This window comes from Lissotriton helveticus, chromosome 2_1 (assembly GCF_964261635.1).
Source record: "Lissotriton helveticus chromosome 2_1, aLisHel1.1, whole genome shotgun sequence".
Lineage (NCBI taxonomy): Eukaryota > Metazoa > Chordata > Amphibia > Caudata > Salamandridae > Lissotriton > Lissotriton helveticus.
The window spans coordinates 1,985,199,258-1,985,212,373 of record NC_136059.1 but is presented as its reverse complement, the minus strand read 5'-3'; the positions used below and the strand labels follow the sequence as shown (position 1 = coordinate 1,985,212,373).

Here is a 13,116-nt window from a genome sequence, read left to right as displayed (position 1 = left end):
GGCACTGAGAAAAACCACTCCACTGTGTCGGGATCTAACCTTCTTTTTCTTAAATCAGAACTCTTTTTCTTGCAATAGATCTTATCTCTTTTTGCCCGGCGTGCCCTTTCAGAATTGAAAGAAACGTCTTCTGGGATTTCTCCTGCCTGCTGCCCTTCCCTCACTCGAGATTATGGTTTTCTTGTAGTCCCTACATAGTCCCCCAGTCTCAACTATCGGGGCTCTACTAACATGCTGATATCCCTCAACCATGGACTGAAGTCCAGCACTGGCTGCAAGGGATGGCTAGACCTATTCCCTTCCTGAGTTGTTTTGAGGGAAGGGAGAAATAGCACTTCTCCCTGCTCATCCCTCTCACTTGCTGCTTGATCGTGCCTGCAGGATGCAAGCTCCTTTGTTCCCGGAAGAGCACCCACCCCACTTACACAAGTCACTTGCCTCTGCTCCCCACCAGAGTTCTTAAGGAAATCCCCAATGGAGGGCCTGGAGGGTCTGGACAGGTGAAGGCTCACCGAGTCGATCTTCACCTCCAATTTGGTTGTTTTTGTCCTTTTTAGGTTTCGCCTAAGTGAAAGCCTGCGCAGGCTTTTCACGCAGGTGAAAACCTAATGAGAATAATATGTGGCTTTGGAATACGCCCTCTGTCCCATTGGCTAGCTCCATAAATGGAGGCTAGCCATTGGAACAGAGATCTGTCCGTCATGGCCGGACCAGATTCGTGGGCGTTCCCGCGATTTTTTCCCTCTCCACCCTTTTCCGATCGTCATCGCGGCGGTGGGCGTGTGGCAATGATACTGAAAGAATCACAGTTCGAGAGGCTTCTCTTAATGTGTAAAATCAGCGGCCATGTTGAAATGGCGAAATCTGTCCACATTTTGTCAATTATCTAACAAGTAGATAGTGTAACTTTTTACAACGTCTGAGCCGTGTTCCAGCCCGAGCACCAGAGAACAGCTTGAAGAACACAGGGACATGTTGCTGCATTTATTCTGAATGAGAAGGAGGAGGTGTGTGGACCCCCTGCCAGCTGCGCTTCCTGTCGGAGTGTCTGTCTCCTCACCCGTCCCCTACCCCTCGCTGGGCCCTACCGGCACTGCGTGCCCCGCAGCGCCTCGGGGCAGCGCCGGTAATGATGGATGTCAAGGCGCTGCACGGAGATTCTGTTTGCGATCGGATGAAAGAGCAGGCCTGATGGGAACCGCGCCGCGCGGCAGTCACAGGCAGATGGAGGGGCCGCAGCGGCCTCTCTAAACAGAAGGCCTTCCCCCGGTCCCCGTGGCTTATTGATGCCTCAGCAGTGTGACGAGGATTGGGATTGGGGGCGTTAGTGATATTAGACTTCCACTCAGACATGACCAAAGAAGAGCATATGGCTGTGGGACAGTACTGTAATAATTAGAGGTAACTTGTTTTCATGCTGCGTTTAACACCACAGTTTATTCCGTTTTCAGTCCGTTGTTTTTCATTCGATTCCCATTGCCTTCTGGGAGATGTAGTCATGCATTGCTTCCATTAACCCAATAGGACTTGCATGTCTCAATACACTTGTTCGGAACAGAAAAGACCAGTTTTGAAAACCCAGTGCCCTGATGACATGGAGCTGGGTGTTAAACCTACACCAGCTGTTACTGTTTCCCAGTTGAATTCAATTCACAGTATTGACCTCCGAAGGATGAAAGGCCGAATTGTTCTGCCTTCAATTGAAAGACAACATCTGCAGCCCACGCGGATGTCAGCAACGGATGCTTAACTCGGTGAGGTATAGGGTGTGGAACAATAATAATAATAATTCCAGATTTGTAAAGCTCGATTTATCACCCCTAAGGGTACCCAGACACTGAGGCCGTCAGGGAGGAGCAGGGCTGCTCTGATGAGAGCCTGTGTGATACTGTGATATGTCCATAAGGAAATGGAACTTCCCTCACTTCCAGGAATTAGCCGACCATTTAGCCTGCAGCCAGGACCAGTGCTTAATATACCCAGGCCAGGTGGTAATGCTGGCACTAATTTCTGGGAAGCAGGATTTATCTTTCATTATCAGATTTAGACTCCGAGCAAGAGAGAGAAAGGGAGAAATAAGGAGGAAGTGAAGAAATGCAAAACAGAGAGAAAGGAGGGCATGAAAAAGCTTATGTGTTATTGTTTTTGCTTAGGAAAAAACGTACAACAAATCAAACTACACCTATTGAAAACACTCGAGTAAATGCAGAGATCTCAAGAGCACAAACTTTGCGTTTAACACCACAGTTTATTCCATTTTCATGGCGCCGGTGCCTGCTGAGGGGAAGATGGCTGCCTCTGGGGTAGCGGTGAGCGGACTGCTCCTGGAGAAGGGCTTGGACATTAGCTTGGCTGCTCTGCGTAGACATGATCCCTATATTCGGGGAATTCTGGACGTAGCCAGCCAAGTAGCGCTCTACACTTTCAGCCACACAGCGAGCGAATGGGTGAGTGCAGAAGGAAAGGCTCAGCGAGTAGAATAAAAAGCAACGGGGGAAATTGTATCTATTTATCTATGCAACTTTATATAGCGCGGACTTTACCCAAAGGTGTCGGAGCGCTTTACGATAGAACCAAGTACATGAGTAAATTTACATACTTACACGTTACAGATACAAACTTGGAGGATACCTGGATGGTAGGGGGGAGAACGTGGTATCCAAGAGTCGGTAAGTGAGGGGACCATCAGAAAGTGAATGGGACAAGAAGTGAGGCCAGTCAGGAGACTGAAGTGAAGATAGAATCGAAGAGGAGACCGAGAAGCGAGATTCACATGTAGTCTGAGTAAAGTGGTGGGAGCGAAACAGGGTTTTAAGAGTGCGCAGTAGAAAGCGTTGTGTTGGAGAAACAAGTGGGTGATAAAGAAACACAATTAAGCATTGGCGAAAGAGCGCGTATGTTAATAGAAAGTACTCTATGAAAGCGGGAAGCATAGAAGAGTTGGCAATCGTGGGTCTGTTGAAAAGGGGAATCGAAATAAGCCGCGAAGATAAATCAACACTGGAGGGAAAGACGGGAAATGGATGGCAGCTGAGCTGCGGGATACTGTTAACAGGTGTAGAGCGATGGTGAACAAGAATCCGAGGACGAAGCAATGAGGAAAATATGACCGAGGATGTGGACAGTAGACCATATAAATATTGACACTTAAATATACATATGGGGTTTTATATAGAGGGTTTTAATCAATCGAACGTAATTTTACCAAGCATCATGTCAGTATATATGTATGCAGAAATGATTTATATTTTGCTTATGTCTTATTTGTTAACTAAGTTGCCTGTTCCGAACATCCTGTAGAATCTGCGTTCAGGAACTGGACACTGTAAGCGTGACCAATAGGACAAATACGTGTAATATCGCCTATAATAACCATCGCATATTAATGATTAGCACATATTTTCAATTGCGGACCACAACACAGTCTTGAGAAGTGCTCACGAATTTTTGTAATGGGAACATTTATGCCATGCAGGCACCTGACACGCCTCAAACCCACACAAGGCTGTAGAAAGTGACTTTGTGTCAAAGAGTGCACCCACACAGAAGTAGCACATGCAACTAGTGGTGGGACAGCAACAGATTGATCGTCTCATAGAGGCAAGGGTGGTTTCCTTGGCTCATTACCTGTTGGAGTTGCTGGATTTAAGTACCAAAGGCACTAAACGAGCACTAGGGAGACATTTTTACTATTATTTCAGACAATGCAGAGGCCAAAGTTGCTGCTTTGCCATCTGATCTCACCCCATGCCCCCACTCACTTCTTACCCCTGTACTCTCAGCTCTTACCCCTCTGCCCTCAGCTCTTCCTAGGCCCTCACTTCTGGCACCTGTGCCCTCTGCCCTCAACCCAGGCCTCCAGCCCTCACCACGCTGCCCTAACCTGTGCCCTCACTGACTCCTGTGCCCTCAGCTCCTACCCCTGTGCCCTCAGCTCTTACCCCTGTGCCCTCAGCTCTTACCCCTGTGCCCTCCGCTCTTACCCCTGTGCCCTCCGCTCTTACCTGTGCCCTCAGCTCTTACCCCTGTGCCCTCAGCTCTTACCCCTGTGCCCTCAGCTCTTACCCCTGTGCCCTCCGCTTTTACCTGTGCCCTCAGCTCTTACCCCTGTGCCCTCAGCTCTTACCAGTGTGCCCTCAGCTCTTACCCCTGTTCCCTCAGCTCTTACCCCTGTGCCCTCAGCTCTTACCCCTGTGCCCTCTGCTCTTACCCCTGTGCCCTCTGCTCTTACCCCTGTGCCCTCCGCTCTTACCCCTCTGCCCTCCGCTCTTACCCCTCCGCTCTTACCCCTCCGCCCTCCGCTCTTACCCCTCCGCCCTCCGCTCTTACCCCTCTGTCCTCAGCTCTTACCCCTCTGTCCTCAGCTCTTACCCCTCTGCCCTCCGCTCTTACCCCTCTGCCCTCCGCTCTTACCCCTCCGCTCTTACCCCTCCGCTCTTACCCCTCTGTCCTCAGCTCTTACCCCTGTGTCCTCAGCTCTTACCCCTGTGTCCTCAGCTCTTACCCCTGTGTCCTCAACTCTTACCCCTGTGTCCTCAGCTCTTACCCCTGTGCCCTCAGCTCTTACCCTGCCCTGTGCCCTCAGCTCTTCCTAAGCCCTCAGCTCTCACCCCTCTGCCCTCAGCTCTCACCCCTATGCCCTCAGCTCTCACCCCTCTGCCCTCAGCTCTCACCCCTCTGCCCTCAGCTCTTACCCCTGCCCTGAGCTCTCACCCGTGCCCTCAGCTCTGACACCTGTGACCCTCGCCGGTGACCATGGCCAGCATGGCGGGGGAGATCGTGGCCTTCCTGCTGGCCCTGTCAGGCTGGGTGCTGGTCTGCTCCACGCTGCCCACCGACTACTGGAAGTGTGCGGCTCTGTGTGTGTGGCTCTGTAGGTATGTATGTGTGTGGGACTCTGTGTGGGTCTGTGTGTTTGTGTGTGGCATTTGCGAGAGATTAAGCTATTGGCATTGTAAATGACAGTGCCATTTATTTATCTGTTTTGAAAACCAACACATAAATAAAAATGTTGTCATTTACAATGCCAATAGCTCTAACTTTTTCGAAGGCGAAACCGTTGCATTGTAAATGCTTGTTAGCACTTGCCGAAGCTCCCAGCCGGGAGCTCCTGCTTTGCTTCCCACATCCAATACCAGTACTACTGCCAGTGCCCCCGACAGCTGACTTTGCAGTGCCTCTGGCCTTAAACCGCCCGTACTCAAGCCTGGGCTCTTTATTCCCATAAAGCACTCTGCTGCTCTACAGGGTTGATTTTCCCTGCAACTAACCGCACCCTCGAGGAATATCAGGGCCCACAGCAGCAGTTTCCCTGCCGCTATGCGACCTCTGCTCCACCCGCCTACCTCTCTCAGCTGCCACAGTAATCGGCAGAAGCGGAGAACTGCTCCAGGGCAACTGCTTCAATGAGGAGGGATGATCTCTGTGGTTTCAGGCTCTGGTGGGATGGAGCGCTGCTCCCAGCCATTTCACACGGCCACCATCGTGCTTTGAGATCCGTAATAGTCCGACTTCTATAGCGATGTTCAGCTTGTTTTAAAAAAAAAAAAAAAAAAAGATTTTTCTTGCATGTCTTGGTTACGGCCACTGTCAGTATTATACTTGTGGCAAAATAACATGGTAGGAGTGCATTCATATTCCATGCTGTCGTAGCGAATACTTGGTCTAGATGGGTTTACAATTTTGTGTTCAATTCAATTTATTTTATTTTGTTATGGAACTCCGACGGAGGTCCACCAAAGTACACCAATTAATTAAAAAGAACATACTTTATATACAATACAAAATTCTTCAATATCCAACCATCAGATATTACAACATACAAAATGGACTGAAAAATGACCTAATAAATAACCAAGAATGTTTTTTAAAATTGGTTTATCCTATGGTAAACCATTTCATTTGGTGGGGACAATTTTGTGTTAGACTACTGATGGCTATTATAGACTAGTTTCACAGATGTGAGCATCTGTACAAATGCAAATTGGTAATATGTGAGCTTGGTGATCTAACAGGCTGCTTGGCTCTCAACACTTTTATGTAATATAAGAATATGCTTGCAGTGTTGGTCAAAAAAATTGTATTCGTCTTTTTAAAAAAAATTATCTTTGTTGAAATAATGTTTCACATTAGGACTGTTAACTCATGCATTCCCAATATCTTATCACTTTTCATGTTGGAGGTCGCAGCTTCCAAAACGTTGCTACGGAATTTAAATTAATGTTCAGTGTTGCACATGAATATATAGGTCACAATACTTCTAGAACTACAAAACTACTGTTGATGCAGTGATTTACACTTTACCACATTGTGAGCAGAGATATTTTCTTTTATTTTCTCCTAATACGGTACTTTCTACAAAGCCTCCTTTCTTGTGCCAGTACCATCACTGATGTCATGGGACTGGAGCAATGGTGTCTCCATCTTCCAAGTGATAACCCGGGGATCTCACGTTAATGAAGGTGTGCCTTAAGAAACCCCAGCTATTGGCCCTGCATATTTTTGCCATGGTAATGTTTAATTTGGGCCTGGATTTTTCAAACACTCCCTGGTCTATGGTCCCCCTCCATGGCCTGCGCACTATTATTCCTGAAAAATTATCTCTGCCGGGTGGACTAATTTCGGACTAATTTCGCTAGAGCTACAAGGCCTGCGAACATTTTTTCCCAACAGGCCTCTCCTCCCCATGGCTACCAGATCGTTCCCCCCAGGAGGACCACTACTGCGCCTGGCCTGCCACCTTGTCCCAGTGCCCTATGCACTGCGGGCAGCAGCTGGTCCTACTTCTTTCCTGATTGGCTCCGGAACACAGAAGTGATCTGGCTGGGACAGATTCCACCGAATGAACGCTTTGCCGTCGCCCACCATTGCGCATGCGTTATGTATTAGTGCCCCACGATGCAGACTTTCTTGAGCTGCTCCGAAGGACTTAGACGATGGCGGGGTGAGAAACCAGACTCAGTTAACTGAGGGGCATATGTAACATTTGAAAGCGCCAGACGCCCAGCGACCTATTGCTTTGATCTGATCCATGCCCAACCCAAGGTCCGCCGCCATTGTAGCCACCCCTATGCTGAACGAGTGTAACCTGAATGCCCTTGGTGAAACCCTAGCCCTTTCCAGTGTTTTCGGCATTATTGCTATGAACTGAACCCGGCTTAAGCATGACCCATTCCTATGTGCCAATAACGGCCCCAGTGCTGGGCCCCCCCTGTAGCATATAGTCCTGGACGAGGCACACTGGACAGCACATGTTGTCCTGATGCACTCGATCCTAGTAAACTTCCCTTTGCCTGCGTAGTCTGTTTTTGACCGGAGTAAGTGGATTATCATATACCCTACCCCAATACTCACGTCCAACGGCGTATGAAAGTAGTCCCCGGGTTCCCTTTCACAGGGTTCACTATCTTGCTGACCCTGTAGGCCTGAAGAATGCAAGTGAATAGCTTAATTTCCAGGTCACTACTGCATACCTCATCTAATGCGCAGATTACCTGTTTTAGGATCGTAGAATAAATAGGCAGCCAGCTATCCTTTCCTTGTGATGCAGTCTGCCCTAGCCTTTTAAGGCCATTTTGCAAATAAATGACCCCATGGGATCTCTCCCTGATGCCAGTATGGTGTAGTATGCCACTGAGCTCAGGTGTGCTTGGGCCCATGTTCTAGTTTTTCCGCTCTGGAATGCCCAGTCTAAGAACGCTGTCACCTCATCTTGTCCTGCCATCCGTCCCCCCTTGATGCCTGTTATGTCAGCAAAGGTTGCCCAGCACTCACGATAGCTGTTCGCTGTTTTGGGGGCCAGTGCGTTGTCTAATAATTTTCTTATTCCGGGTCCACTATTGCCCACAGTTCTTCCAGCACTGGCGTTATCGCCTGGTCTGCATCCAGGGCGAGTTCCCTGAACCTGCTCTACTGAAAACGAGAAATGGCATCCGCTATTGAGTTGTCTATCCCAGCGATGTGTCTCACCCTAATCGCTAGGTTTGCTTCAGCTGGCTGTCTACTAGCTTCCACAGTCGGTTGACCACCGCCGGGCATCTCGCTGTACCCAAGTTGATTGCCTGCACTACTCTGTGGTTATCTGACCATAGGATTATCTGCTTGTTACCCAGTTTGGGGCCCCATATGGTGAATGCTACTACAATGGCTAATAGTTCCAGCAAGGAGGTGTTGCCTGCAGTCCCATTCTGATGCCAGATGTCTGCCCATGCCCCTGCTGCCCATGCGGTCCCCAAGTTCTAGTTGGTCAGTGGGCAACCATGGTTCTTGCAACATGAGGGTACCGTTAAATTTGGCCAGGAAGGTGTCCCATTGCCCCAGGTTCTCTTTCACTCCTTGCGTGAGGCGAACCCTGTGATTCTCTGTGTCATGCCCTTAGTCAGCCAGGTCAGGCATCTGGCAAAAAAGTGCCCCGCTGGGACCACTCTTGTGGCGAAGTTCAATTTCCCCAAGCACCTGCTGTATCTCATCTAGCATTGCCTTCTTTTGCTGCCGTAGCCGACCTATGATTTAGTGTAGCTCCTCCACCTTCTCTGGTGGTAATTTGCAGGTCCCAGCCACTGAGTGCAATTCTATCCCAAGAAAGGACAATTTGGTTGTTGGGCCCTCGTTTATTTCCTGTGCGAGTGGGACCTCCATTTCTTGTGCCAGGCCCATAAAAAGGCAGAGGAGGTGTGCACAGCCCCCTGTTCCTGCCCTACCAATCAATAGGAAGTCATCTAAGTAGTGGACCCTCCCCCCTGCAGGGTGAAGTGTCCCAAGCTCCCAGTCCAAAAACCCGCTAAATGCCTCAAAATACGCACATGATATGCAACAGCCCATTGTCAGACATTTGACGTAGTAATATTCTCTGTCTAGCTGAAAACAGCGTAGGTGGTAGCTGTCTGGGTGTACCGGCAATAGGCGGAAAGCCTATGTCTGCCTTCGCCAATAGTGCCCCCTTTCCTGCTTGCCTGATCAGTTCTACTGCACCATCCACTGATGCGTAGGCTACTGAGCAGTTCCCTTGATCTAACCAATCATTGATGGTATCACCGTGTTGGTGTTACAGGGATGTATCAACCTGAACTTGCCTGCTTCCTTTTTGGGTATCACACCAGACGGGGAAACCATCACGTTTTGTAGTGGGGGGAGAGGGACTGGGCTGGCTACTCTACCCAGCAGAACTTCCATTTGTTTCCCTTCTGCCTAGCCGCTTGCGGGTTGTCTCCTATTGACTTTAGGTTGTGGCTATCCTGTGAAAACAACAGGCATCTGTAGGGAATGATAAAGCCCACCTTGAAACTTTCCGCTAATCGCTGTCCGTCAGCCTTTTTGGGATAATAGCTTAGTAATGGAGTCAGTCTACATTTTTTATGGGAGTAGGCAGTGAGGGCCGCCTGACTGCCCCCCCCTCGTGTTGTCACACCCTGCCCGCTATTTCTTTGTGTTGCCTTCGCCTCTGCCGGCACCTGTCCCTTGCGACTGTCTGCACTGTACAGCAGGGTGGTTTCCACCACAGGAACCACATCTGTGCTTAAATCTGCAGGCGTTCCCCCATTTACATTCCTCTTTGTCGTATTCACAACATGTCGCCACATGGGATTTCCCTGCCTTGCCACCATACTGGCCTTTCCCCTTGAAACCATGCAACCTTGAAACCTTGTCACTGACCTTCAAATCTCCCTTTGAACCCAGGGGGACGGAAATTGGATTTGCGCGTGCTGCGCCCTTCTCTGGCTGCCACCATGTGGGTCCTGAAGCCCTCCATCTCTTGGCAGTCCCACTCCATCACTGGCCATGTCTGCATATTTTCCCTAAAGCCCTCATCATATTTCAGCCATGTGTCAACCTGGTACTTTTGCTGCATGTCATCTACCTTCTGCTCGTATAGAATTAAAGCTGCAGCCCTTTGGGGAAACTTTTCTATGAACACGCATGCCAGCATCCTTAACGCTCTTAACCAGTCTGTCCCTCCCTCCTGTCCTCATCTTTTTTGTCCTGCATTGTGAGGTCTAATCCTGCTTGGCGCACCTCCAACAATGAGAAAATATCTTTATACTCCTTTCTCCAAATCCTTTCTTTCACTGCTAGCGGGATGAGGTTTTGCCAGGCCTAGGAGTTTTGTGTAGGTGGGCGGGTCCCCCGGGGAGGGGCGTATGTATTCACTTGCCAGTTTCCCCCCTGGGTCCCGACCCTACCATGCTCTGTCCTTCCTCCTTGTGTGGTCTCCTCAGTCGCCACCCCCTCATTTCTCTTCTCCCCTTGTAGGCTTTCCCGCCTCCCACCTGTTTTTTTTCCTTCAGGGTCTCCTTTATTCTTTGCTCTGTGATCTGGTCCCTGGCCATCCCCATTGTTTTCTGCATTCCATTAGGGTCCCCCCAAATGGGACCCCGGCCCAGGCCTTTGCCACCAAGGCACCCAAGCTGCCAGGTGTGCCTCCCTCTGCCTCTGATGCCTCGCCCTGAAAATCTTGATAATTCCCTCCCTGGCTTGTTAGCCAAGGGGGCTGAAGGGGCCAAGGCCCCTGCATTGCTAGATAGTTTACTCTCAGCTGTGTCCCAAAATTCACTTTGTCCTGGCCTACTTTTCGCTGGACCCACTCACCCTTTTCCATGCTGTCCGCCCCCTGCTCTCTGTGCATGTTGCTTACCAACATCGCTGTCTGTCGTGAAACTGCGCCCGCTGCATGACTTTCGAGGGGCCACCGTGGTGGCCACAGTACCCTCATTGCCGCTGCTGCTCCCTTCTGTGTCCGATCCGGACAGTACTTCTGGTGCTGATGACGCCCTGCCTTTGCCCAGGACTCCACTCCTAGATCTGGTGCTCTTTGCCTTTAGCCCAGGGGATGCAGTGGGCCGCCATGGTGCTCACTTTTTTGCTTGGCTTCTCTGGGGCCACAACCTTACCTCCTCGTCATTTGGGGGATGGTGCGGGTGCGGACGCCTGCATTGGCTTTCCTTTCTTCTTGTTGGCCTCAACCCCCAATATGCTCATCCATTCAGGTTTTTCCTTTGAGGGCCACCAAAGCCCTGGCTTTATAAAGTAGTGCCTTGAGGTCTTTATCAAACCCTAGCCCAGAAACCACCCGGGGCCTCTTTGGACCCTTTTCGGGGGCCTCGTTGGCCCTCGGCATCTTCCTGAATCACACTGGCATTTCGTTTGTCCCTTCCAGCTGCCCCACGTCTCCCAGCCATTGCTCTGTGCAGCAGTAGATCCTCAGCAAACCAGGTGAGGTGCTTGTGTCTTTAACAAAAAGGGGGAGGCTCCAATTGGCCCAGTGCTCCGTGCTTTGATCTCCTCCCACAGCTCTGGCCAGTCACACAGGTGCCGCTTGCTGCCTCCTCCCCTGATTAAGGGGTCCAGTGGCTACCTCTGGGCAACCAATCTAGTTCGCCCCCTTTTTCGCAGACTTTATTGCGGAAGGTTGGGGAGGGCTCCCACCTCCGGGCGGAGTTTGACCTGGGCCCCCATTGGGTCCGGCTGCGCCTCCCCTGGCCTGTGTTTCAAAATCAATGTAACTACAATGTTGGGTCATATCCTTTACACTTACTGCAGTTTAAGACAAATAACATTTATAGAAAAAGATTGCCATCATCACTTTTTTTCATTTAACATTTGAAAAAATATATAGTCAAAATAAACCACTAATAATCCAGAAATCATTTGGAGGATTAATAAACGCAGACTGCCAAATTTTGAGGGGGCAGGGGTGTTGTACCAAATGCTTACAACTTGATTTTACTAACACAGTGATCACAAACCCAATTTGCCATCAACATTATCTACCTACTTTCTTAACTTGAATTAGTCCCTATCAGGTTAATTTGTAATTTTACCCAGCGCTGAAGACTTGTTAAGATTCGCTGATTTTTTTTGTTAACACAAACATTACACAATCACCTCTGGGTCAGACTCGACCTCTTCAGCGGCAGGGGGAGCTGAATTGCTAGGTGCGGAATCGCTGTGGTCAGACATACCTAAAAATGAAAGAGATTCAGCATGCATTACAATTGTCCTTTTGATGGATTGAGGCTTTGCACTGCCTAAAAGGCAGAGCAAAACCACCATAAATTACATATTTCCTAAAAATAAAGCAAATATCTGTTCCCTGCGGAGAAATAAAATGCTGCTCAAATATAAAGCATCACCTACTAACATCAATACAGCTAAACTAAAAACAACTCATTCAAATCTATCTCCGTGTACCAACGTGGTTAAGGACATTTAAGTGCCAAAAGCACGTTGGCTGTGCCATGTTCAAACTTCAAGCACACAGTTTGGTGGGCTTTTGTCATTACCCATCGATATCGGCAGGGACACGAGACAAGGTTGTCCTTTTCTACCCCTTTCGTTTTTACTAAGTCTACGCGGCAATTCGCATGTCGACAGCACAGAAACACACACAGGACAAATAATGGCGTTTCTATATGCAGCCGATATCCTGAAGACATAGTCCCCGGTTACAAAATGAACTGTGAGAAAAGGGAGGCTCTACCCATGATCAGCAGTACAAAGATATTCAGTATACAAGATTGCCCGTTGACGTTTCCCTGGAGGTTAAATAAATTGGTATCAAGGTGAACTGAGGTATGGGGAACATCATGGAGGACAATTTAAATACCTGATAGCTCAAAAAGATGTTTTACCCTGGTCATTACTCAATCTGTGACTGTGGGGGAGAATACAAATAATTAAAATGACAATAGCATAACATTATAATTATGTCTCTGGCGTGCTCCCAATCTTACTTACAGCCCTATACTAAAGAGGATTGATTCTGATAGTAAAAGACTCATATTGGAAGATGCCAGGCCCCGGATGAAATCTGGAACACTCCAGGCACTTTTACCTTCAGGAGGGTTGTGTCTCCCAAATGTGAAAATGTATTTTGAAACGCATCATTTGGCATGAAAAGCCCATTTTTCTTTCAATACACCAAACAGACCACCAAAGCCAGCTTGAGTCACCATTGAGAGAAATATACTGTATTGTCCTGAGTCAATGCTAACGCTTTATAGAATTCACTTGTGTTTGAGGCCTTTATGAACTACATACTATCGATTTGTAAACAGTGCCACAAACTTTTACTTATCGATCCACTGGTCCATATGAAAGGCTCTATGTGGGGAAATACAG

At 48.8% G+C, this 13,116-nt stretch overlaps 1 protein-coding gene across 4 annotated transcripts in view; it reads right to left on the bottom strand.

The window, feature by feature from the left end:
* Positions 1–13,116, bottom strand: part of ARFIP1 (ARF interacting protein 1) — a 366,293-nt gene that overhangs the window by 283,653 nt on the left and 69,524 nt on the right. For 2 of the 4 annotated variants that reach the window (XM_078676937.1, XM_078676935.1), the window contains exon 2: positions 11,881–11,957. The exons of the other annotated variants lie outside the window; for them this stretch is intronic. In XM_078676937.1, coding sequence (XP_078533063.1) covers positions 11,881–11,955 — 75 coding nt within the window. In that variant the 5' untranslated portion in view covers positions 11,956–11,957. The remainder of the gene's footprint in view (positions 1–11,880; positions 11,958–13,116) is intronic. 4 annotated transcript variants of the gene reach the window in all.